This window comes from Artibeus jamaicensis, unplaced genomic scaffold (assembly GCF_021234435.1).
Source record: "Artibeus jamaicensis isolate MK-2021 breed Jamaican fruit bat unplaced genomic scaffold, CSHL_Jam_final contig_787, whole genome shotgun sequence".
Lineage (NCBI taxonomy): Eukaryota > Metazoa > Chordata > Mammalia > Chiroptera > Phyllostomidae > Artibeus > Artibeus jamaicensis.
The window spans coordinates 5805221-5830296 of record NW_026521972.1 but is presented as its reverse complement, the minus strand read 5'-3'; the positions used below and the strand labels follow the sequence as shown (position 1 = coordinate 5830296).

At 39.4% G+C, this 25076-nt stretch overlaps 1 protein-coding gene across 3 annotated transcripts in view; it reads left to right on the top strand.

Annotated features, from left to right (window-relative positions):
- The window catches only part of ABCB4 (ATP binding cassette subfamily B member 4), a 78081-nt gene that overhangs the window by 23657 nt on the left and 29348 nt on the right, over positions 1 to 25076 (top strand). For all 3 annotated transcript variants that reach the window (XM_053672790.1, XM_037129256.2, XM_053672791.1), the window contains 7 exons: positions 753 to 924; positions 6547 to 6660; positions 7739 to 7849; positions 9299 to 9424; positions 12423 to 12626; positions 12983 to 13153; positions 23345 to 23506. In XM_053672790.1, the coding sequence (XP_053528765.1) occupies positions 753 to 924; positions 6547 to 6660; positions 7739 to 7849; positions 9299 to 9424; positions 12423 to 12626; positions 12983 to 13153; positions 23345 to 23506 (1060 nt within the window). The remainder of the gene's footprint in view (positions 1 to 752; positions 925 to 6546; positions 6661 to 7738; positions 7850 to 9298; positions 9425 to 12422; positions 12627 to 12982; positions 13154 to 23344; positions 23507 to 25076) is intronic.

The following is a 25076-nucleotide window of genomic DNA, read 5'->3' as shown; positions in this document are numbered from 1 at the left end:
GTGATAGTGGTAATAGTAGTGGGAATAAAAATCGTCAGGGCTGGGCAACTATACCAGCACTATACTAACTGCTTTCTTTAAGTACCTGTCATTCTCACAGTTGTCTTGCAAGGTGGGTGTTATTACATTTTACAGATGATCAAACTAAATTCTAGAAAAATTGAGTAAGAACCCATATCCCGCAAATAAGGACCACTTCATAACCTTGTACTGTGGCTTGACAGTTCAGGGTGCATTGATAAAAAAAACAACAACAAAAAATAAAGGCCTACGTTGAAGAACATGTAAAATTCCTGTTCCTCACTCCCTGGGGCAATAGAGGGAGGATTTTCTTTTCTCTACAGAGTTGTGTTAGGAATCTAACTATTTTAGGAGTCCTGGAAAGTATTTACATTTTGCTGTGATTCTTGGTTGGCTTGGTTTCGCTCCTTCCACCTTAACCTTGATATGTGATGCTGACTGTGAAGGTGATAATGAAGCTCTTCCATATCCCAGCTATGAGAACATTGTTTGGATGGGTGAGGACCAAAGGAGATGGGTCCAGGCCAGTAAAGAGCAGGGACAGATAGGTTCTATGTAGCCCCATCTGTCTGGTCCTGAGTTGATTCACTTTCTAGGAAGCTGGGTCTCCCCCAAGGATTTCTTAACTTTGATGGTTTTGTTTTTCAAACCTCCAACTATACAGGAGGTAAATATGGCTCAAACTATGGATTGTTTACTTATTATGATGTTTTCCCCTCATTTTCTGGTAGGTATCAGAAACATCTAGAAAATGCCAAAAAGATTGGAATTAAAAAAGCTATCTCGGCAAACATTTCCATGGGCATTGCCTTCCTGCTGATCTATGCGTCATACGCGTTGGCGTTCTGGTACGGGTCCACTTTAGTCATATCAAAAGAATACACCCTGGGAAATGCAATGACAGTAAGTAGTTTTCCCAGTGTGTGTGAGCAATCTGAAAACACTGTTTATCCGCATACCTTTTCTCTATTTTCATATTCCTCCTTTCTGAAGGATGGGCCATGATTATAGGCTCTTTTCTTTTGGTGGATCTTTGCTCTGTCCTGTGGGCTGAGTTGGCTTCGAGAATACACAAGGTGTAATTATGGGTGGAGGCAAGAGAATAGCATGCAGGAAGGCCGATTAAAAAACATATACAGGACTTCCGCCAAGATGGAGGTTTAGGTGGATGTGCCGTGCCTCCTCACACAACCAAGTTTTGGGACAACTAAATATTAGCATCAGAAAACACAACCAGAACACGGAAAACTGAACTTTTCGGAAGTCCGCTAACAACAAATTCTTCAGCCCGACCGGTAAGGGGCGAAACCGGCGTCGGGTGAGGAGTTACAAAGGAGGGCTCGGTCAGACCCGGGCCCGGAATCCAGACGCGCGAATCCAGTTGCACGGGTTCCAAACCCAGGATTGGACCTAGTGAGCGACCGAGCAACCCACCGGGTGAGCGACTACAGAGGAGACAGTGGGGAGGCGGTGGCAGCGAGTTGACTGTGGTTGCCTAATTGCGCGCAAGTGAGGGAGTGAGCGGTTGGACCGGCGGCGGCGAAAGACGGCGCCGCCATTTCCCCGCTCTGACCACGCCCCCACATACAGCGTCACAACTCAGCGACCTGGGAGTCCAAGGCGCTGCTTCTCCCACTTAAAGGGCCAGAACAGACCAAAAATGTCGCAGGGAGAACTCAAAGCCCCAGAGATAAATCTAAGTGACGAAGAAATAGCAAAACTCTCAGACGCACAGTTTAAAACACTGGTCATCAGCTTCCTCATAGATCTGGTGGATTATAGCCACAAATTAGAGAAACATATGAAGGCTAAATTAAGGGAAATGAATGGAATTCCACAGGAAACCCATAGAGATGAAAAGGAAACTGGGACTCAAATCAATGGAGTGGACCAGAAGAAACCAAATAATGGCCAAACAGAAAAGAGTCAAGGAGCAAGAATTCAAAGAAATGAGGAGAGTCTTAGGAACCTCCAGGACATCTTTAAACGCTCCAATATCCGAATTATAGGGGTACCAGAAGGGGGAAAGACACAACCACCAGTGGAAAAACTATTTGAACAAATAATAAAAGAAAATTTCCCCAATCTGGCAAAGGAAATAGACTTCCAAGAAATCCAAGAAGCCCAGAGAGTACCAAAAAAGTTGGACTCAAGAAGAAACACACCAAGGCATATCATAATTACATTAGCCAAAATTAAAATGAAGGAAAGAATCCTGGAAGCAGCAAGAGCTAAGGGGACAATCACCTACAAAGGAGTCCCCATCAGGCTGTCAGCAGATTTCTCAAAAGAGACCTTACAGGCAAGAAGGGGCTGGAAAGAAATATTCCAAGTCATGAAATCTAAAGACCTACAACCAAGATTGCTCTACCCAGCAAAACTTTCATTTAGAACGGAAGGACAGATAAGGTGCTTCTCAGATAAGACCAAATTCAAGGAGTTCATCATCACCAAGCCCTTATTATATGAAATGTTAAAGGGACTTATCTAAGAAAAAGAAGTTAAAGAAACATGAACAGTGAAAGGACAACAAACTCACAGTTATTAACAACCACACCTAAAACGAAAGCAAACTAAAAGGACAGCTAGATCAGGAGTGGAAACATAGAAATGAAGATCTCAAGGAGGGTTAGCAACAGGGGAGTGGGAGGAGGAGATGGGGGGAGAAGGTACAGAAAACAAGTAGCATAGACAGTAGATAGAAAATAGATGGGGGGGGGCAAGAATAGTATGGGAAATATAGAACCTAAAGGACTTGAGACACATGGACATAAACTAAAGGGGGGTAATGGTGGGGTTGGGGGGCAGGGTGGAGGGGAATGAAGGGGGGAATAGAACAACTGTAACAGCATAATCAATTCAAAAAATAAATAAATTTAAAAAAAAACATATACAACATATAGAGGACTTCCACCAAGATGGAGGCGTAGGTGGAAGCACTGTACCTTCTCTCACAACGAAGTTTAAAAACAACAAAGTTTTAGCAACAAAAACACAGCCAAACCACAGAAAATTGAACTATGTGGAAGTCTGACAACAACAAACCCTTCAGCCAAACCGGTAAGAGGGGCAGAGCCAGCATCAGAGTGAGGTCGGGCAGGAAAGATACACCAGACTGACCCAGGCGCGTGACCCAGGCGCGTGACCCAGGCGCGTGACCCAGGCGTGCCAGCAGCCGTGGGCGGATCCCAGGTGTGGAGTAGCAGTGGGCGGACCCACTGAGGGCTGACCTCGGTAACACATTTGCCCACAGATAATCAGTGAAGGAGCGAGTGGTGAGACTGAGATGGACCTTGCAGGCCCCAGGACAGGAAGCAGCAGAGGGGACCACTATTGTCCCTCTCTGACCCTGCCCCCACATACAGCGTCACAACCCAGCAACCTGAGCCGCCCCACCTTGGTGAACACGTAAGGCTCCGCTCCTCATACCTAACAGGCTCAAACAGAGCAAAACATTATGGCTCAAGAAGAACAGCTCAAAGCCCCAGAGCAATAACTCTAAGTGTTGAAGAAATAGCCAAACTTTCAGATGTACAGTTCAAAACACTGGTGATCAGGATGCTCACAGAACTGGTTGATTTCAGTCACAAATTAGAGGAACATATGAAGGCTAAACTAATTGAAATGAAGGGAAACACACAAGAGACCAATAGTGATGGAAAGGAAACTGGGACTCAAATCAAGGGAGTGGACCAGAAGGAAGAAAAAAATGACCAAACGGAAAAGAATGAAGAAACAAGAATTCAAAAAAATGAGAAGAGGCTTAGGAACCTCCAGGACATCTTTAAACACTCCAACATCCGAATTATAGGGGTACCAGAAGGGAAAGAGGAACAGCCACAAGTGGAAAATTTATTTGAACAAATAATTAAGGGGAACTTCCCCAATCTGGCAAAGGAAATAGACTTCCAGAAAATCCAGGAAGCTCAGAGAGTCCCAAAGAAGTTGGACCCAAGAAGGAACACACCAAGGCACATCATCATTATATTAGCCAAGATTAAAATGAAGGAGAGAATCCTAGAAGCAGCAAGAACTAATGGGACAGTCACCTACAAAGGCGTTCCCATCAGATTGTCAGTGGATTTCTCAAAAGAGACCTTACAGGCAAGAAGGGGCTGGAAAGAAGTATCCCAAATCATGAAATCCAAAGACCTACAACCAAGATTGATCTATCCAGCAAAGCTTTCATTTAGAATGGAAGGGCACATATAGTGCTTCTCAGATAAGATCAAATTCAAGGAGTTCATCATCACCAAGCCCTCATTATATGAAATGTTAAAGGGACTTATCTAAGAAAAAGAAGATAAAAAAGATGAACAGTGAAAGGACAGCAAACTCACAGTTATTAACAACCACACCTAAAACAAAAGCAAACTAAAAGGACAGCTAAATCAGGAGCAGAACCATAGAAATGAAGATCACAGGGAGGGTTAGCAACAGGGGAGTGGGAGAAGGAGAAGGGGGAGAAGTTACAGAAAATAAGTAGCATAGATGGTAGGTAGAAAATAGATAGGGGGGAGAGCAAGAATAGTATGGGAAATATAGAATCTAAAGAACTTGAGACACGTGGTCATAAACTAAAGGGGGGTAATGGTGGGGACGGGGGGTAGGGTGGAGGGGAATGAAGGGGGAAATAGAACAACTGTAATGGTATAATCAATAAAATATATTAAAAAATATACAACATATAAAAGGAAATAAAAATGGAATAAACTTATGAACGAACAAATATGGATTAGAACCATCCTCATTCTGCCTTTGATTTTTACTATATGAGAAAGTGAACATTATCATAGGTAGGTCATATAGTGAGGGATAGGTCAAGTTTACGTAATCTAAAACACAAGCTATCCAAAATATAAGGTGAAAAGTTAGTTTAGTTCATTTTTCTTAAAATGAAAATAGCTTTGCTTTAAGATTATAAAAACAATACATACTTGTTACAAAATGACTAGGATACAGAATTTTAAAAATTAGGAATTAGTTAGAATTATGTATAATCCAATAATTCATATATATTTAATGATAACTTTTGTATATCTCCTAGTTCATTTTCTATATGTAAATGTACATTTTTTCTTTCAAAACTGGGATGGTATTATGGATATCATTTTGTTACTTTTTTTATAAACTAGAAATACTTTGTGATGGCCTTTTCATGTCGGTGACAATCAGAACAGCATGTGACTGTTCAAATAGCGATCTTCGATCTTTTAAAACCTGAACTTCCTATTTTTCTAAGCAAAAGACACTGAGCAGAGTGAGGCCCTTTGCTGGTGACGCAGGGCCATTATAAAGATTAATCACTGCAAACGGTTTCCTGGAGCCCTGTCTTCAGGCCCCACTGAGCTGTTGAGGCCTGTTGGGCTGGAAGAACTTCCAGAAATTGCTGTACCTTTCTTTTTTCTCATTTTGGTTTTCTCTCTGATTGTTGGCTTAGAAGCTCTCCGCTTTTCTTCAGTTTCTTGCTTTCTAAATTTTATAAAGAAGGGAGACTGAATCCCGACTTGGCTGTGCACCTTCGGTGATGAGCGTGTGCTCTCTGGCCCTGTCTCCTCCTTTGCGGCCTGTGGGCAGCAGCAGCTCCACAGTTGGGCTGGAGAGTGCTCTCTCTCCATGGTGCAGGGGCCCAGCAACACCCTGTGCACGGGGGCTCCAGTGCATTGATTTCTTAACATCTATTTTGATACAGGCTTTTTTGCTTTCTTACTGGTCCTTATCTGCATTGCAGACAGTGGAGAGATAGTGAGGGGTATCTGAGTTCCGGTTATGGGTAGTATTGTTACTGTATTCTGGGAAAAGCCAAATTCTATGTAAAAGTTTCACCATGCCCAGAGAGGCAGGAGTAATTTCTCTTCCTTTGTTTTCCTCAGTTGAATTATGCTAATAATTTGTATTCCTGAGGCTATATCCTTGGCTTTTCTGTATCAATTTATTTTCCTAGTAGAAAAATATAAAGGAAAAGGTGTTAAGTTTTGTGTGGTATAGTACAGAATAATCATGTAAAGGAATTATTAATCATTGTATACAGGTGTAATTTAGTGTTTTATAATATGTGGACTAATTCTTATATTTAAAATCTTATTAAAATATGTATGTAAAATGGTGCTTTTTAAGAAAAATTCCATGGGGCCAATATCTACCATGTTTCATCTTGAGCATCCCATATATTCTATATATAGTTAGAAAATTTTCAGAATAATAATACTGATGGAACATGCTTCCCTCTGGTTGCATTAGCATCAGAATAGCATCCCAGAAATAGGGTTGAAAAATCTTTCTGACTTTGAGTTCAGAAGAAGAGCAATAGATAGTTTGGCAAGCTAGGCAGATATTTTTGAGGTTGAAGAAAACCATTTGTGCAATGAAATACTATAGTAATGTTCTGAAATTCTTTTGCTAAAAAAAATGAAGAGGTTAAATTTGAACTCAATCCTTTGTATAGTGTGTGCTTCCAACAAATTGTATCTGAGATAGTGGACCCAACACAGGACTGTTAACTTTTCCTATTGTTCTTTTGCTCAGGTCTTTTTTTCAATTCTGATTGGAGCTTTCAGCGTTGGACAGGCTGCCCCGTGTGTTGATGCTTTTGCCAATGCAAGGGGAGCTGCATATGTGATCTTTGCCATTATAGATAATGTGAGTTATTGATTATTTTGATGCTGAGAAATTCCTTGAGGTTTGTGTAATTAAATCTGGCTTTAGTTTAAATGTCAAGTGAAAATGAATTATGTAGAGTTAACAACCTTTCCTTGGTAATGAATGAAATAAAAAAACCTCATTAATATTTCTAAAAAGTTTATCTTTAAGTAATATAATAATCCTGACCTCATTCTGGAAAAGTACATCTGTACTTGTGTTATGATTAGAGTTCAGAGCAAAGATGTTTTTCTTCCTAGTTTTTTCCCTTCTCTCTTTCATTTTGTAGCCAGAATGAGAATATTATGATTTCTATACAGGATGAGTGGGTGGAAAAATTATTGGTGGGACCAAAATTGACAGTATGTTTTGCTAGGTTGCCCTATAAAGAAAATGAACTCCATATGTTTGATATAATTTTGAATCAACTATGTTGAATAAGTTGTACTGACTGTAGTGGAATAAAGAAAATAATTTTGACATATTAAAATATGTCACTGTTTATGCACTAACTCCATAGAAGGTAACTGAAATTTGATCATTTAATTCAAGTGATTCCTCCTTCATTGATCTAAGTCATGGAAAAGTACTCAGCTTCCAAATTCATTGCAAGTTTATGTTGTCCCTCAATAACTTGGCTGCAACCAATTCTTCAGTCCATCTTCTCAACCCAATCCATTACATTTATTGTTTAGAAAAAGCTAATTTTCACCAAATGATGAAACACCTGGCTGTATCAATTATATTGCTTTGTTAATGCAGTTGTATAAACGTGCATTATCTGACCATTTAGAAAATTTATAAGGATATGCCAAAATCTTAAACTGAAATATTGTGGGAAATAAAATGAACATATCCCATATGTTCTTTTAATGAAATGCCTGTTTTCTAAGAATAAACATTTTCTTAAACACACACACAAACACACACACACACACAATCTTTACCTTGGGTTTTATTTTGTGAGGGAGATTGTACCATTCCAGGCCTTATTTTTGGGATGTGCTGAATCATATTCCTTAGAAAATGCAATTGTTTATTCTGTTATAGAATAGTCATTGAATTTTGTTTTATTTAGAATCCTAAAATTGACAGTTTTTCAGAGAGAGGACACAAACCAGACAACATCAAAGGGAATCTGGAGTTCAATGATGTTCATTTTTCTTACCCAGCTCGTGCTAATGTCAAGGTACTGTAAATAGTATTTATAGGAATTCCCAAAACAGACTGATTATTTAATCATCTTAAGTGACCCAAAGACTCTAATATTCTGATATTTGTGTGGTTTTTCCTTTTGGGGTTATATTCCTTTATTTGATAGTGTTTTTAATGAAGAAGTTGGAAGTCGTATTATTACACTGTTCCTTCTTTTCCTGTAAGGCTGTTGCTTCACCCTATAAAAATCACACCAGCAAATCCAGTATACTGCAAAGTTAAGGTGGTACGTTCACCATCTGACACTATAATACTTAACAAACTTTTCTCCACTTCCCATTTCTGGTGGGAAGATCACTCAGGATTTCGACCCAAATCCAGGGGCAGATGTAAGCAAGTTATAATACACAGTGAGGCAAAAGTAAGTTTGCAATTAGGAGTGTACAAAACAGAGTTTATTCTTGTATTAGTATTTATTAAGTGTTGTATTATTTTCCATATGAACAACTGTAAACCTACTTTTGCCCCACATTGTATTATATAAGGCTTATAATAACAATGTGATCTTTCAATTATATAATTTCTATAGCTAAATTTTATGACAGATAATATCAGGAATCCTGAATATTATAACTATAGCCTAGCCTAAAAATCATAAGGTGTTAGAAAAAGGTGCATATTGTGTTTTATCTGCAATCGTTAGAAAGTTAAGGTTATTTTCTTCCAGTAGCACTGTCAATAGTTTATTTTTCCACTGGTATTACCAAAAGTTGCTATTTTAAATCTTCTATCCACCACTAATTTAAGACAACTATGCTAGATTAAATTGTTTCATACTACTTTATTTGGGGGGGAGAAGTTGTCCATTTTCAATTGTCAATAGATTTTATGTATTTCTCATGTTTCTTCCCACACAGTAGTTCATCTAGTTCTGTAGAACTTGGTGTCATCTTCATGAGCCAGTCACCTTCATAACAAGTTTTGTTAGGTCCTGGATTTTTTGCAAGAACCTCATTAATTTCAGTTACCTCTGTTAGAGGACAATCGTGTTCACTAGCAGCTTCCACACTTTCCAAAGCACCAGACCTATCTAGTTCGTTCAATTTTGCCCCAACTTCAGGCAGACTACAGTAAACAGCTCCCAACACTTCTGTGCAGAATTGCTGATTCCCACTATTCTGATACCATTTTCGGTTGCTATACATTTGAGTCACTCCCTGAGAGCAGATGGGGGCCAGGGCGCAGTCTCTTGACCAAGCCCACCCTCAGGCCCCGGGGCCGAGGTCTGCAGGCTCTGGGCTGCTCCTAGTGCCATGCGAGCAGGAGGCATGTGGTGGCCTGGTGGTGGCAGCCCAGCTCCTCAGCCACACTGGGCCCTTGGGGGTAGAGCCTACTTGGTAGTTTTTCACATTCGAAATTGAGTCAAATGACTCTCCTTTTAGAATTTTGTTGTGAAGTGTTCTTTTTCTCCATTTCCTCACAGATCTTGAAGGGCCTCAACCTTCAGGTCCAGAGTGGGCAGACGGTGGCCCTGGTTGGGAACAGCGGCTGTGGGAAAAGCACAACGGTCCAGCTGATACAGAGGCTCTACGACCCTGATGAGGGTATGGTAAGTGGGAAGAACCAAGTCCTCCACACTGGGAAGCTAGGTACCACTTAGTCCGTTGGAACTGTGTTTTAGTAACAAATTTGCGTGTGAATGCAATTTTGGTCAAAGGGCTATGGAATGGCAATGATTCTGGATAATGCATTCAAATTTGGGGGCTGCTTTAGAGTATTCAAGATCGTAAGAGCCAAAGCTATACAACACTCCTTTCTGTTACAACTAAGCTCTTCATAATCCACTAAATCACCAGAAACTGTCATCCAAACACTGAGAAAATTATTTTTAAGGAGTTATTGGGTTTGGCCAAAAATATTTTATATCGCTGTTGTTGACAATTTGGTAATCAGGATTACAAGAAATCTTAGGACAGTAATTCAGCTCATCAAAGACAGTTGAGTTTTCTTAAACGTTGGAGTATCTAAAGGGGAAAGTGGAATAGTCTCATAAGAATTTTGGGAACATGGGGGACAGTAATAGCCTAGGGTTTATGGGTATATTTTTTCTTTGCCTCTTAAAAATTGTATTATAAATTCAAACCTACAGAAAAGTTGCAACTAGGGAACTCACTATAGCCTTCACCCATATTTACTAACTGCTTATATTTTGACCCATTGACTTTATCATCCTCTCTCTCTTTGCATGGAAAATGAAACTCACATATATGCATGTACACATTCATATTTTTTTTTCTGAACCTTTGAAAGTAAGGTAAGGGCATCATTTCCCTTAACCCTTACATACTTCAGAATACATTTTATAAGAAGGACATTCGTTTAATATAACCATAAAACAATGATCAAAAGCAGTAGTTTAATGCTAATATAACACTAACCCACAATGTATATATTAAAATTTTACCAACTTTAATACATTGGGTTTATGTGCTATGAAAGTATATTATTATGGAAACAGATAATTGCAAGTTATAAACAATATATTAGAAAGGCATTGAAATAGAGATTATAGGAATTAATACAAAGTTTTTCTAGAATACATACATTACTTATTTATTTAATAAAATTAATATACATTCCTAGAAATATCTGATATTACTAAGAATGAATGCAGGCCCATCATCATTTACTAAAGCAAACTAAGTTGTTTCAAGTATAAACATTTTTCTTTATTTTTTGAAAAAGAACCTAGCAAAATACTAACCATTGAGGATAAGCATTTGAAAATATTTTATTTTAAAAATTATTCCTGGAGTATTACATATATTTTTAGAAAATATACATGTCAGGCCCTGGCTGGTATAGCTCAGTGGATTGAGCATGGGCCTGCAAACCAAAAGATCATGGTTTGATTCCCCGTCAGGGCACATGCCTGGGTTGCAGGCCAGTTCCCTGCAGGGGATGCACCAGAAGCAACCATACATTGATATTTCTCTCCTTCTCTCCTTTCCTTCCCTTCTAAAGATAGAAAGATAGAAAGATAGAAGGATGAAAGAAAGAAAGAAAGAAAGAAAGAAAGAAAGAAAGAAAGAAAGAAAGAAAGAAAGAAAGAAAGAAAGAAAGAAAAAATATACATGTCAGCAAGGGGAAAAAAGTCCTCAGAAATTTGGTAACTCAGAGGTGTTCATGGTTCGCATCATGATATAACAGTTTTCTACCACTAAAACTATGGACGAAATGCCCTGTAGTATAGTCAGTTAATTCAATTTTTTCTTAAATCTTTCTCCAATATAAGTCAGTAAAACTGTAATAAAGAAAAGCAGTAAATTGGGATAAGTGATTAATGATATCTATGGGAAAGCTATCGTATTTAGTATTTGAGAAATTACAATTGACCTTTGACAACAAGGTTTGAACTCTGCAGGTTCATTTACAAGCAGATAATTTTCAATGAGCACTGTAAATGTATTTTCTCTTCCTTATACTTTTCCTAATAACTATTTTATCTGGCTTAGTTTATTATAAGAATACAGTATATAACACACATGACATACAAAACATGATTAATCAACTGTTTGTGTGATGGATAGGGCTTCTGGTTGGTGGGAGGCGATTAGTATTTACGGTTTGGGGGAGTCAGAAATTATTGGTGGATTTCCAACTGCATGGCAGATCAGTTCCCCTAACCCCCACATTGTTCAGAGGTCTGTTCTAATGAGAATCTAAAGTAGGATGTGAACATGAAAATTTTTCTGTATTCAGTACAAATTTGTAAAAAGTTTCAAAAAGTGGTCATCCTCATGTATAAATATATTCAAATTTAAACAAATATAAGCTACCACCTCATACATATTGTTTCCCCAAACATTGTTCCCCTAAACAAATATAAGCTACCACCTCATACATATTAATTGTTTCCCCATATTAATTAGGGGAAACAGATTAAAATGATAAAACCCAGAGCTAGTAAATTATAATGGAGCAAATACATCTACATATTCCTGCTGACATTATTAAAATCTTTCTAGAGGCTTGTTTCTTCAACCTGTATCCAGCAAATCACAAACACAGTGTATGCCCAACATACACTACTAATTGTAAAGGTAAGCACTTGTTAATAAAGAAGAGAAAATAAACCAGTCTGGTAATTCTCTGCTTCTCCAGTGATCGCCCTTCCATATTCCTGGAAGGAAATCAAATATCCATGAGGTGGCAAATACTAAGGTAAATTTTGGTGTATTAAATACATATATTTAAACACCACAAGGCCATCAAAATACTATGTAGACTAGGTAGCAAAGTGGACATTTTTATTCAAATGTATAATGTGAAGAAAAAATAATATGTCAAAAATATATAAAACAAATCAGTTATGTAGAATTATCCATCCATAAAAAACTATATGTATATAAAGTGATAAATATCTAAAAAAGCATATACTTTTTATTTCTATTTTTGCGCTTTGCTCTTTATTTCCCATTCTCATTCCTAACCACTGAAATAAGTTCAATATTGTCTAAGATATTTTCATAACACATGAAAGTCTTGACGCTTTAGCTCTCAGATGGTTTAAAGTGTTTGATGAAAATGCTCAATGTTTCTTTCAGATTAACATCGATGGGCAGGACATTAGGACCTTTAATGTAAGGTATCTGAGGGAAATAATTGGAGTAGTGAGTCAGGAGCCGGTGCTCTTTTCCACCACAATTGCTGAAAACATTCGTTATGGCCGTGGAAATGTCACCATGGATGAGATAAAGAAAGCTGTCAAAGAAGCCAACGCCTATGACTTTATCATGAAGTTACCTCAGGTAAAGGTTTTGTTGATGTAGTTGCCCTCAAAATTAGAGTTTCCTCTCACGTGACTGAGTTCTTCAAAGGTTAAGCTAATAATGTTTGCGATACAAGGGTGTCCAACTTTGCTAGGTAAGTCCCTTGAATTACTCAGTTGGAGGTTTAAGGACGATGGCCTGGTACATAAATCATGTAAAATTTTACACAGAGTGTATTAGTAGTTTTTTAACATTCAGTATTCATTTATTTTGTTACAGTTGACTCATTGCAATAGTCATAATGAAGCTTCATGTTGTCTTCATGAATTTTTAGACTCCATAGCCTTTTCTGTTTAAAATACTTCAACAGCTCTCCCATGCTTTCTGTGTTGTAGAAATTTGACACCCTGGTTGGAGAGAGAGGGGCCCAGCTGAGCGGTGGGCAGAAACAGAGGATCGCCATCGCTCGCGCCCTGGTTCGCAGCCCCAAGATCCTCCTGCTGGACGAGGCCACGTCGGCCTTGGACACGGAGAGTGAAGCTGAGGTGCAGGCAGCTTTGGATAAGGTCAGTAGACACAATACACCTAAGGACCACCAGACTGAAACTTCATGAAGATTCTTGCCAATGCTTTGTGAGTGCAGGCTGAAAAACATGAGAGCCAATGAAGCTCTCTCCATGGGCTTTATTTATTTCTCCGCTCTGTCAGGTCAGATTGCAGAGGTGGCTGTTTCATTAACTGGCTTGCTTTGACTAAGATGAAGAGAGCTGAAAGCCAGAGCTATGCAACGAGTGACATCCTTATTCTTTCCTTGCAGATAGGTCATGACTTTAATCCAAAGTAGTTGTGTAAAAATCTACCAAAAAATCTGGTTATCTAGGCACCGTCTCACTGCAAAACAGTCAAAATAGTTGCCTTATTTTGTAGGTAGTGACATCAACTTTATTCATAAGGGCAAATGGATGATTTCCTGGAAATGAAGTTCTACTTGTGTTTTCCTAAGCTTATAAAAAATAAGCAACATATTTTAAGGATGCTGAGCTCATGTTCCTGGCTCATGTATTCTAAATCTTCCACTATCATCTTTAAGCTGAAACTTCACAAGAAGAACCTTTTCTTAGGCCCTGGCTCCATGGCTCAGTTGGTTGGAACATCATTCCATGCACTGAAAGGCTGCCAGTTCGATTCCTGGTCAGGACACATGCCTAGGTTGTGGGTTCGATTTGTGATTGGGGTGCATGCAGGAGGGAACCAACCAATGTTTCTCTCTCTCTCCTTCTCTCTTGAAAAGACAATGGACATATTCTCGGGTGAAGATGAAAAAGAAAGAACCTTATCTTAGGGCACTTCAGGCATCAGTGCTGATGTCGTCTGTGATAACAAGAAGTGTAAAAACCAGAGTCAGATGACACTGTCTAAATGAGTTTCAAACACCTAAACATTGTAAATATATTTGATTTGAGATAGTTCAGAGATAAAATGCTCAAATATCAGGTTCTATCCAGATTACTTCCTACAATTTTATTTTATTTTTTAAATATATTTTATTGATTTTTAAAAATATATTTGTATGCTATTACAGTTGTCCCCAATTTGCCCCTTTGCCCCTTTTCACCTGATATCGCCATTCCTTCTAGCAGTCCCGCCCCTTAGTTCATGTCCATGGGTCATGTATATAAGTTCTTTGCGTACTGCATTACCTGTTCTGTTCTTGACATCCTCCTATTTTGTATCTACCAATTTGTGCTTCTTAATCCCTGCACCTTTTCCCCTATGTCTCCACTTCCCTCTCCCAGCTGATAACCCTCCAAATAATCTCCATATCTATGATTCTGTTCCTGTTCTGCTTGTTTGCTTAGTTTGTTTTTTATATTGATTTGTTGATATTGTCAATTTCTTACCATTTTAATGTTGATAGTTTTGATTTTCTTCTTTTTCTTATATAATTCCCTTTAACATTTCATATAATAATGACTCGGTGATGATGAACTCCTTTAGTTTTACCTTGTCTGGGAAGCAGTTTATCTGCTCTTCAATTCTAAATGATGGCTTTGCTGGATACAGTAATCTAGGTTGTAGGTCCTTGCTTTTCATCTCTTTGAATACTTCTTGCCAGTTTCTTATAGCCTGCAAAGTTTCTTTTGAGAAATCAGCTGATAGCCTTATGGGAACTCCTTTGTAGGTGATTGTCTCCTTTTCTCTTGCTGCTTTTAAGATTCTCTCCTTATCTTTAACCTTTTCTCTTGCTGCTTTTAAGATTCTCTCTTTATCTTTAACCTTTAGCATTTTAATTATAATATGTCTTGGTTTGGTCCTCTTTGTGTCCATCTTGTTTGGGACTCTGTCCTTCTGGACTTTGATGTCTATTCCTTTCACCAAATTAGAGAAGTTTTCTTTCATTACTTTTTCAAATCAGTTTTCAATTTCTTGTTCCTCCTTTTCTCCTTCTGGCACCACATGATTCAGATGCTGGTATGTTTAAAGGTAGCCCAGAGGTTCCGCAGCCTATCCTTGTTTTTTTTGTGTGTTTTTTTAAATTCTTTTTATTTCTTGCTGTTCTGATTGAATGCTTTTTCCTTCCTTATGGTCCAAATCATTGATATGGTTCTCAGCTTTATCCCCTCTACTGTTGGTTCCCTGTAGATTTTTCTTTATTTCACTTAATACAACCTTCATTTCTGCATGGGTCTGCAGGTTTTAATTCATATTTGGATAAGTTACACCACTCGATTTTAGCAATTTGTGTTCTGTAAGATTATAGCCCACTCCTCAGTCAATAACCTTTTGTGTATCAACTTTAAAAATAGTTGATGAAGCCCTGGCTGGTGTGGCTCAGTGGATTGAATACCTGCCTGCTTTGATACTTTGAACCAAAGTATCACTGGTTTGATTCTCAGTCAGGGCACATGCCTGGATTTCGCAGGCCAGGTCCCCAAATAAAGGTTACGCAAGAGGTAACCACACATCAATGTTTCTCTGCCTTTCTTTTTCCTCCCCCTCTCTCTAAAAATAAATAAATACAATGTAAAATAAAAAAATAGCTGATGACTCACTCATAATTTTTTAACCCCTCCCAAGAAAAGCCATTATCAACTTAGAGTGGTAGTTAAAAGCACAGGCTTTGGTTCTAGGCAAGCTGAGGTTGGAGTTCTGGCTTTATTCTCTCTTAGCTGCATGACCTTGAGCAAACTGACCTCTCTAACCCTAAGATACTACAGAAGTGATTGGGGAGGGAAGAGAAATAATGTCGTGGGATAATTGAAAAGATGAAATGAAATACCACATGTAAAGTTACTAGCACATGCCTCATGCATGGGAAACCCTTGATTTTGTTAGCTGCTGTTATGTTGATTACCATGACCATGATTGTTATTAACTTTAATCAATTAATAAATTGGTTACCTGTCACTGTGTAACAAACCATTCCAAATTCAGGTGTAAACTAGTAAATCTGTGGATTGGCTGGGTGGAGCTGCTATTTCCACTGGTGCATTATGGCTGCATTTTCCTGGAGGGTCAATAAAATGGCTCAGGATGGATTCCCTCACATCCTGGTTATCGGCAGTTCCACTCATGTGGCTTCTCATGGTCATACTTGTACTCATACAATGGGCTTACCTGGTTTCCTCACACAGAAGTCTCAGGCCGGGAGCCCCAGGGGCAGAAGCTATACGATATCTAGAGGCTTAGACTCCAGAACTCACACAATATCACCTCATTACATTCTTTTGTTTGTTTGTTTTTTTTTAATTTTATTTAGTTATTTTTCAAGTACAGTTTTTTTGTCTATTTCTCCCATCCCAGCCTCCCCCACCCCTTGCTCCCCACCTCCCTCCCATTGCCACCCCCCTTAGTTCTCATCCCTGTGTCCTTCCTATTTGTTCCTCCAAATCCCTCCCCCTTTTTCCCCTTAACTTCCCTTCCCTCTCCCCTCTGGTCACTGTCCCCTTGTTCTCTATTTCAGTGTCTTTGTTTTTCTTTTTTTTTCTGCTTGCTTGTTTGTTTTGTTGTTTAGCTTCCTGTTAAAGGTGAGATCATATGGTATTCGTCTTTCAGTACCTGGCCTATTTCACTCAGCATAATGCTTTCCAGTTCCATCCATGTTGTTGCAAAAGATAGTAGCTCCTTCTTTCTCTCTGCTGCATAGAATTCCATTGTGTATATGTACCACAATTTTTTGATCCATTCATTTACTGATGGGCACCTAGGTTGCTTCCAACTCTTGGCTATTGTAAATTGTGCTGCTATGAACATTGTGGTGCATAGGTTCTTTGATATTGGTGTTTTAGGATTCTTAGGATATAATCCTATGCAAATTAAAACCACAATGAGATACCACTTTACACAGGATGACTATCATAAACAAAGCAACAAACAACAAATGTTGGAGAGGGTGTGGAGAAAAGGGGTCCTTAGTTCACTGTTGGTGGGATTGCAGACTGGTACAACCATTATGGAAAACAGTATGGAATTTTCTCAGAAAAATAAAAATCGACCTGCCTTTTGACTCATTACATTCTTTTGGTCACAGCAAGTCACAAGGCTAGCCCAGATTCAAGGAGCGAGGAAATATATCCCACCTCTTGATGGGTGAAGTATAAAGAATCTGTGACCATATTTAATCCTCCATAGCACACCCCCTGCCATAATTACTTACATTTCTCTCCCACATGCAACATAAACTGACCTCTTTCCATGACCCTCAAAATTTTCATACATTTTGACATCGGGCTCAAGGTGTGACATGAGTTTACACCAGGCTCAAAAGTTTAGTTTCTGAAAATCCATATGTGGTCCAGATAAGGATGAAGTTTTTCATGTTAAGCTCATTTTGATCCAGAGACCTATAGACTAAAGAGACAAATTATACCTGACACATATGCTCAACATATAATGGGAATGCAGGGACAGGATAATGACAGGCACTCCTTTTCAGAAACATGGGACGCATGTAGCACTTAGTGGTCCCTAACAAGTCTGAAACGCATTTGGGTACATATTTGCAATTATCCCGCTTCTCCAGGGCAGGAGAATATTCCTTGATTAAAGCCAATTTTACCCCTAATAGTAGGTTCCCTAGTCCATTATTCTTGGTTTGGGGTCTCCATCCTGTGGATCCTCCTTCTAAGAGACCTTTTCTTTTGTAAAAGAAATGACCTGCATCTGTAGCTGAGTAGTTTTCTCAGCATGCTTTCTGCCCATAGAAATTTTGGACCCAGAAGCCTGTTAACATTTTTAGTCTTATCAATCTCCTTTAGTCCAATCTGATGGGCCCTTTTAAAGACTGAGTGTTCTTAGAATATGACTATGGTATACGCAAGCCCCTGAAGCTACACCCATGTTTTTTTTTCTAGACAAACCTCTCTCTGTTTTGGGATGCATGTGAAACTGGTCTGAGAAAAATCCTTACTTATGAGTCATAGAAGCCCTTTTATCAAGCTGAGACTTTCTACTACACTCTGCCTTGAATCTTTTAGAAATTTTAACCAAAAAAAAAAAATCTTATATCCACACCCTGAATTGATCTTTGAACCCGTTTCACTGATGACTAATACTTTGTTTTACCCAGCAAGTACTCTGGATCTTCTGTGTGGTCTCTGAATTCTCCTCGAAAATCAGATAGCTCCTTCTTTAGCTCGTCATTTTCTTCTCATACCTTGTATCCAGCCAGTGGAATGTAATTGGCACTTTCAGCATTCTGTCTAAAGATCTCTGGAATCTCTTTAGTTAAATGTACAAGTTCATGAGAGGAAATATTTCTCTTACAAGGTACTGCTGGATACATTTTTCTAATTATCCCAAGGTTACATAATTAACACAAGCCACCCTCTTTCCAGCCTCCAATAGTCATTTCCTTACTTTCCTTACTTTTCTCTGCTAACAATATCATCAACTCCCTTCAGACACTGCCTACCACTCAGATCACAATCACAAAGCCAATGGCACGTGTTTTAGATTTTTGTTACAGTAGCATCCCAATCTAATACCAGCTTTCCTATCCATTTCTTTAAGTCAGACTTAGTGGGTTGGCTGGTATGGTGCCTCTGCTGCTTTTTTGCCTCATCTCACTCAGGCTGCTACTTCCAGCTCAGGGTCAGCTGGGCTGGAATGTTCAAGGTGGCCTCAAGCGTGTGCCCAGCCAATGACAGCTGTCACTTGAAGCAGCTGGGTTCTCCTCCATGAGGCTTCTCACCCTCCAGTAGACCAGACCAGCTTCCTTTCACTGTGGGTTCAAGGTAGTGTTCACAGATGGCAAACACACAGGCTCTAAGGCCCCTTGAAGCCTCGGCTCCAGAAATTAAATAAGCATCAATTCCTTCACATGCTTCTCTGGTCAAAGCAAGGCACAAGGACTGCCCAGATTTCAGGAGGTGGGGAGATTGACTCTACCTTTGGATGGGAGTAGCTGCAAAGTGTTCATTGCCGTGTTCAATCTACCATGTTGCTGTGAACAGTTTATAATCTACCTGACTCTATAATTTGCAGGATAATTAAACTGATGTATTTTGCAGACAATAAACCGTATCTTTGAAAGGGAAATCCTTATTACTGCCCCCCCCCAATGATTATAGTGAGTCAATTGGCCAGTCATTCTCAGTTACAAACCAACTTTCTTTTAACATTGGAAAGTTGAATTTTGTAATTTATTGTGTTTTCTCTGAAGTATAAAGACATGTCACTGTTATATCTATCATTATCCCTTTCTAATGATTACCTATCCTGGAAAAATAGTATTTTCCTTCTGTGGATCCTTTACATATCAATCAGTGCCTCTCATGTGACACCAACTTACCATAGTGAGCTATTTATTTATATGATCCAGAAAGAACAAGCCCCTTAAGAGGCAAAATTAACAAATTGTTCATATTTGTGTCTTTAAAACACTTAGTGCAGTGCCTTGCACTTAGTAGAGCCTAAATAAATACTATCATGGTCCAGCTCATTGAGATCATTCGTGTTTGCAGTAAAAAAGAAAAATTAATGACCACTTTAGCCTTTGACTAAGTAGATAGCAGCTGCTTGTCAAAAAATAAGTTTTTAAATATCAGATCTTAAAGAATACAAAAGCAGATTTGATATTTTGGTTTTTCAAGTAAATCAATAACCACAACGTTTCGTGCCTGCTTGCATTCTCTTGCTCATAGCGTCACCAGACAGGAGCAGTAAGAAAAGAACCAACGGTTAGCCTCCATGGTGATTTTATGAAATGACTCCAAAAGGTTCCATTTCATGCTTTTTTCCCCCAGATGTTCCAGAAAGGCTAATGGATTAGTAGCCCCTTTGTTTGGGCCTGCCTTTCATCCTTACACATCCCAAACTAATACAGGGTCCAAATTCTTAATAGTGGGTGCCTTTGAATCTAGGGTGTTTATTTGCCAATGTGTTGTCATCACTGGGGGTGTCTGAGAAGCCAGGGGAAAAAAATCTCTTTGTGTCAAATCTCTAGTCTAGCCAGAAATTTTTGGTCAGGGGTGACAGTCACTAACTTAAATTCACAAATATATACTTTGAGTCTTCGGCATTACCAGTCACTCACGAAGCTGATTCTAATCTGTTTGGGTTTTTCGTTTTTGTTTTTTGGGGGGGGTTGGTATTGATATTGCATCAACCTTTGATCATAGTGATAACATAGCCTCTGTTAGAAGTTTATTAATCTCTGTTAGTATCATGAATGTATTTAGAATGATCGTGCTTTTCTCCATATGTCTTCAGGCCATGCCGTGCAACTGCCACATCAGTAAAGACTTATGGATGCTTCTTTGGCACCTGTATACTAAAAATCAAGGGTAGTCTTAAAAACGTCCAATAGACCTGTGCTCCAGTCTTCCCATTTATGGCTTAGCTCTTTTATATTTATTTAAACGCAGTTGATTCATCTAGTTATTTTAGACCAAGGACTGAAGTTGAAGGATCACACTATATTGTCCCCAGTGGCTACACAAGTGGCTCAATGCCACTTATTATGCAGTCCATCTTTTCCCTATTGATAGGTGATGCCAGATTTATCATATACTAGTTCTTAATTGTTTCATATCGCTTTCTGGACTCCATTTGGTTCTGTGGGTCAAATTGCCTATTCATGTGACAGCTTCCCCCAGACTTTACTATTTTAGTTGTTGTTGCATTTTATATTTTAATTTAGAGATATTCCCCTCTCATCAAAAATTTTCAGAATTTTTATGGCTGCTTTTTTTTAAAAAATATTTTTTAATTTATTTTTTGAGAGAGGGGAAGGAAAGGAGAAAGAGTAGGAGAGAAATATCAATGTATGGTTGCCTCTCATGTGTCCCCTGCTGGGAACTGGCCTGCAACCCAGGCATGTGCCCTGACTGGGAATCGAACCGCGATACTCTGGTTCACAGGCCCGCGCCCAATCCACTGAGCTACGCCAACCAGGGCTATGGCTGCTTTTTAAAAAAATTTGAGATATAATTCATCTACCATGACATTCACCCTCTTAATATGTACAATTCATTGGTTTTTAGTATATTCACAAGCTTGGCAACCATCACCACCATCTAATTGCAGACTATTTTTATCATCCCTAAAGGATACCTTGTACCCAGTAGCAGTCACTCGCCACTCCACAGGGACTCTTGTCCCAGCCCCTGGCAACCACTAAGCTGCTTTTTGTCTCCATAGACTTGCCTATTCCGGACATTTCATGTCAGTGGAATCATACGGTGTGTGGTCTTTTTGACTGGCCTTTTCCATGTGGCATCGTGTTTTCTGTGTCATCCACGTGGAAACATGCATCAGGGTATCATTCCTTCTTATGGTGCAATAATGTCCCATTGTGTGGATATAGACATTTTGTTTATCCTTTGAACAACCGATGACCATTTTGAATTGTCCCACTTTTTCGCCTCTTATGAATCTAGCCTCTTATTTTTAACCTGTATTTTTAACTACTTAGCTGAATTAAGCTATACTCTAATGACCAACCTAACCCGGTTTTATTGCCTCAGAATAGAAATGGTCATGCCTGTCAGAATGGCTACCATCAATAAGTCAACAAACAACAAGTGCTGGTGAGGATGTGGAGAAAAGGGAACCCTCTGGCATTGTTGGTGGGAATGCAGACTGGTGCAGCCACTGTGGAAAGCAGTATGGAGACACCTGAAAAAGTTAAATATGGAACTGCCTTATGGCCCTGCAATTCCACTTCTGGGAATTTATCCAAAGAAACCCAAAACACTGATTCAAAAGAATAGATGCACTCCTGTGTTCATCGTGGTGTTATTTACAATCCCCAAGATTTGGAGGCAGCCCAAGTGCCCATCAGTAGATGAGTAGATAAAAAGGCTGTGGTACATTTACACAATGGAATACTTCTTGGCTGTAAAAAAGTAGGAAATATTTTCCTTTGCAACAGCATGGGGAGACCTGGAACATTATGCCAATTGAGATAAGGCTGTCAGAGAAAGAGAAATACCAAATGGTTTCACTCAGCTGTGGGATCTAATGAACAAAATTATCTAGCAAACAAAATAGAAACTGACTCAGAGACACAGAGAACAGACTGACAGCTGTCAGATGGTGGGGGGTTGGGAGGCTGGGTGAGAAGGGCAAAGGGGTGAAGCAAAACAAACAAACAAAAACCTCATTGAAAAGAAAATAAAGTCCTGTAGGAAAAAAAAGAAACTATTAGCCTAATGAGCATCAAGAAGAGTAACCATTATTAATGACATAGCAAAAATAATTTGATGAGCATTTTCCAGGGTTTATTTATATATTTTTGTTTCATACATTACTTTATTGTTGTTCACTTACAGTTGTCTGCACTTTCTCCTCCCCCACTCCCCCCCCCCGCCCCATTTGAACCCACCTCCCTTCCCTGCTTCTACCCTCCCCCTTGGTTTTGTCCATGTGTCCTTTATAGTGGTTCCTGAAAACCCTTCTCCCCACTGTCCCCTCCCCCTTCCCCTCTGGCTATTGCTAGATTGTTCTTAATTTCCACGTCTCTGGTTAAATTTTGTTTGCTTTTTTCTTTTGTCGATTATGTACCAGTTAAAGGTGAGATCATATGGTATTTGTCCCTCACCATCTTTTTTTTTCTTTCCACTTTCCAGGGTTTACATGCCCATGAATAAACCCACCAAGTCAGCATGCCAGTTCACTGAACTACTTAGAGGGATGATTTGTAGATTTTAGCATGTATACAAAAATCACTTGGGGTACTCATTAAAATCAGACTTACTAGCTTCACTTCAGAGGTTGTGATTCAGATAGACTTGGAAGGACATTTTTGAACCGTTCAGACCTCAAGGCACATTGTCACCTAGACTGCTGCGTGCAGTGCACCAGAATCACAGGTAAAATCAGGCCCTTCCAAAGCAGCCCCACAGAAGTGCTCTGGAGAAGGCTGCAGGCGCCAATAAGTCCCCTAACGTGTTTTTGCTCAAGTCCCTAGTGTGCCGTATCACAGGACCAGCGCTCCTGGGGCGAGTATGACCACACTTGAGAAGGGTCCAATTTTTTTCCTGTTTCTTAAGTAAAGACGGACACTACTCATGCCTCCGAGTTTACTCCTCCTCACGCTGAAGGGACTGGCCTCCCGTCTGACCCAGAGCTCAAGTGGCACTTTGACCTTTTATACATGAATGATGCCTTTGTGCCCTAATCACATGGGGAGGGAAAGCTACTGCCTCAGCAACCGCAGACCAGTCTGCCAAGTGCTTAATTGTGCATGTTAAAGGACGGTGTCTGGACATTGTAAACCTGCTGCCCTGCACGTTTGTCCTTTTCCCCTTCAGGCCAGAGAAGGCCGGACCACCATAGTGATCGCACACCGGCTGTCCACAATCCGCAACGCGGACGTCATCGCTGGGTTTGAGGACGGAGTCATCGTGGAGCAGGGAAGCCACAGTGAACTGATGAAGAAGGAAGGGCTGTACTTCAAGCTTGTTAACATGCAGGTACCTGCTTCCCAGGAAGTGTTTCCACTGTTTGCTCCTCCATATAATGTTCTTTTCATGATTGAAGTATCATACAACTAATGTCATACTGAGGATTAAGTAGTATTCAGGAAGATACCTAAAAGTATGCATTTGAGACTTTAATTCAGAATTCAGTGAAATAGTCCTGAAGGAGAAAAAGGTGAGAGAGGAGGAAAATAAAAGAAGATGCCCAAACCATTTTGAACTTATTCTTTAGGACAGAGACACCCTTTTGTTTCTAAGCAGGGAGAACACAGCTTTTCCATTAGGTGGGCTGTTCAGTCTCAATTGTTTCTTTGAGCTGTACCTCAATTTTCTCAGATTGTAAATGTAAGGCATTCTTATTGCTTAAAATCCAAGCACTTAAAAAAAATTCAGTCATGAGTATTTTAGAAATTTGAAAGTCTCCCATAACCCAAACTTCTGCTGACAGCTATCCGGTCTTTATTTTTCATCTTGGCAACCTGAAAGAGCTAACGAGTAACTCCATATTTCCTCAGTTATTCATGAAATGGAGTCTGCTTTCACATGTCCATTGGCCATTTGTACTTTTTTCCTCTGTGAGATAAACTTTTTTTGTAATAGACTGTTTTGTGGTTGGGTTGTTTAGAATATTCTTATTGATTTATACAAGCACCTTGCACATAAAAGGAAATGTGCTTCTCTCCCACACATATTGAAAATATTTTTCCTACTTTGTTCTTTGAATTTCACTTTATTGTTTGTTTAGCTGCCATAAAATTTTTTAATTGTATGTAATTAAACTATTTTTTTCTTCCATGTCTTCAGGATCTGGCGTTGTTCTTAAAAAGGATATTCACCCATATTTCTTTTGAACACTTTTTTGTTACACTTTTTACAGTTAAATATCTGAGCCAGCTGAAGTACATTCAGGTGTAAGAAATGAGGGCTATTGGTTTTAAATATACTTGTGATCACCTGGTGACAAGGGCCATCTTGGCTTTGTAGCTCGGTGACTTCAACACCCACTAAATGAGGACTTCAGGGAAAGCACAGGAAAAAAAATATCACAGGGGGGATAGTGTTCATTTGGTCCTAGGAAGAGGCTAAAATCAGAATGCGCTTAATGGAAGGGCTGTCCTTGATGGCGTGGGCAAGATTATGAAAGAAGGAATAGGTACCAGGAGGCATTCATGAGAGATGGCCTGGTGTGAATTACCATGAACTAAATTGGGGGAGAGCCAGGCTTGAGTAGGTGGTGGACTGCTGAGGAAGACTTCTGAGCTGCGGTACGATGTGAGCAGAGCTACCCTTTAGGAAAACACATTTGATAGTGTGGGAGTGGGTGGGAGTGAGGAGGCAAGGATCAGTTACAAGACTAAGTCTTGAGTCTAGGTTGGGTTTTGTTTGGGAGATGGTGTAAAATGGTACCAGTTGTAAAGCAAGTACAGGGGTCTGCCAAGCAGGGCACACCTTTGTATGTGGTTCAAGGCACATGGGCAATATTCTGTTGGGTGTTGAAAACATAAGTGGAAAGCTAGGATCGGATAATGTGCAGAGACCAAAAGAGACAGGTTACTGACATGCA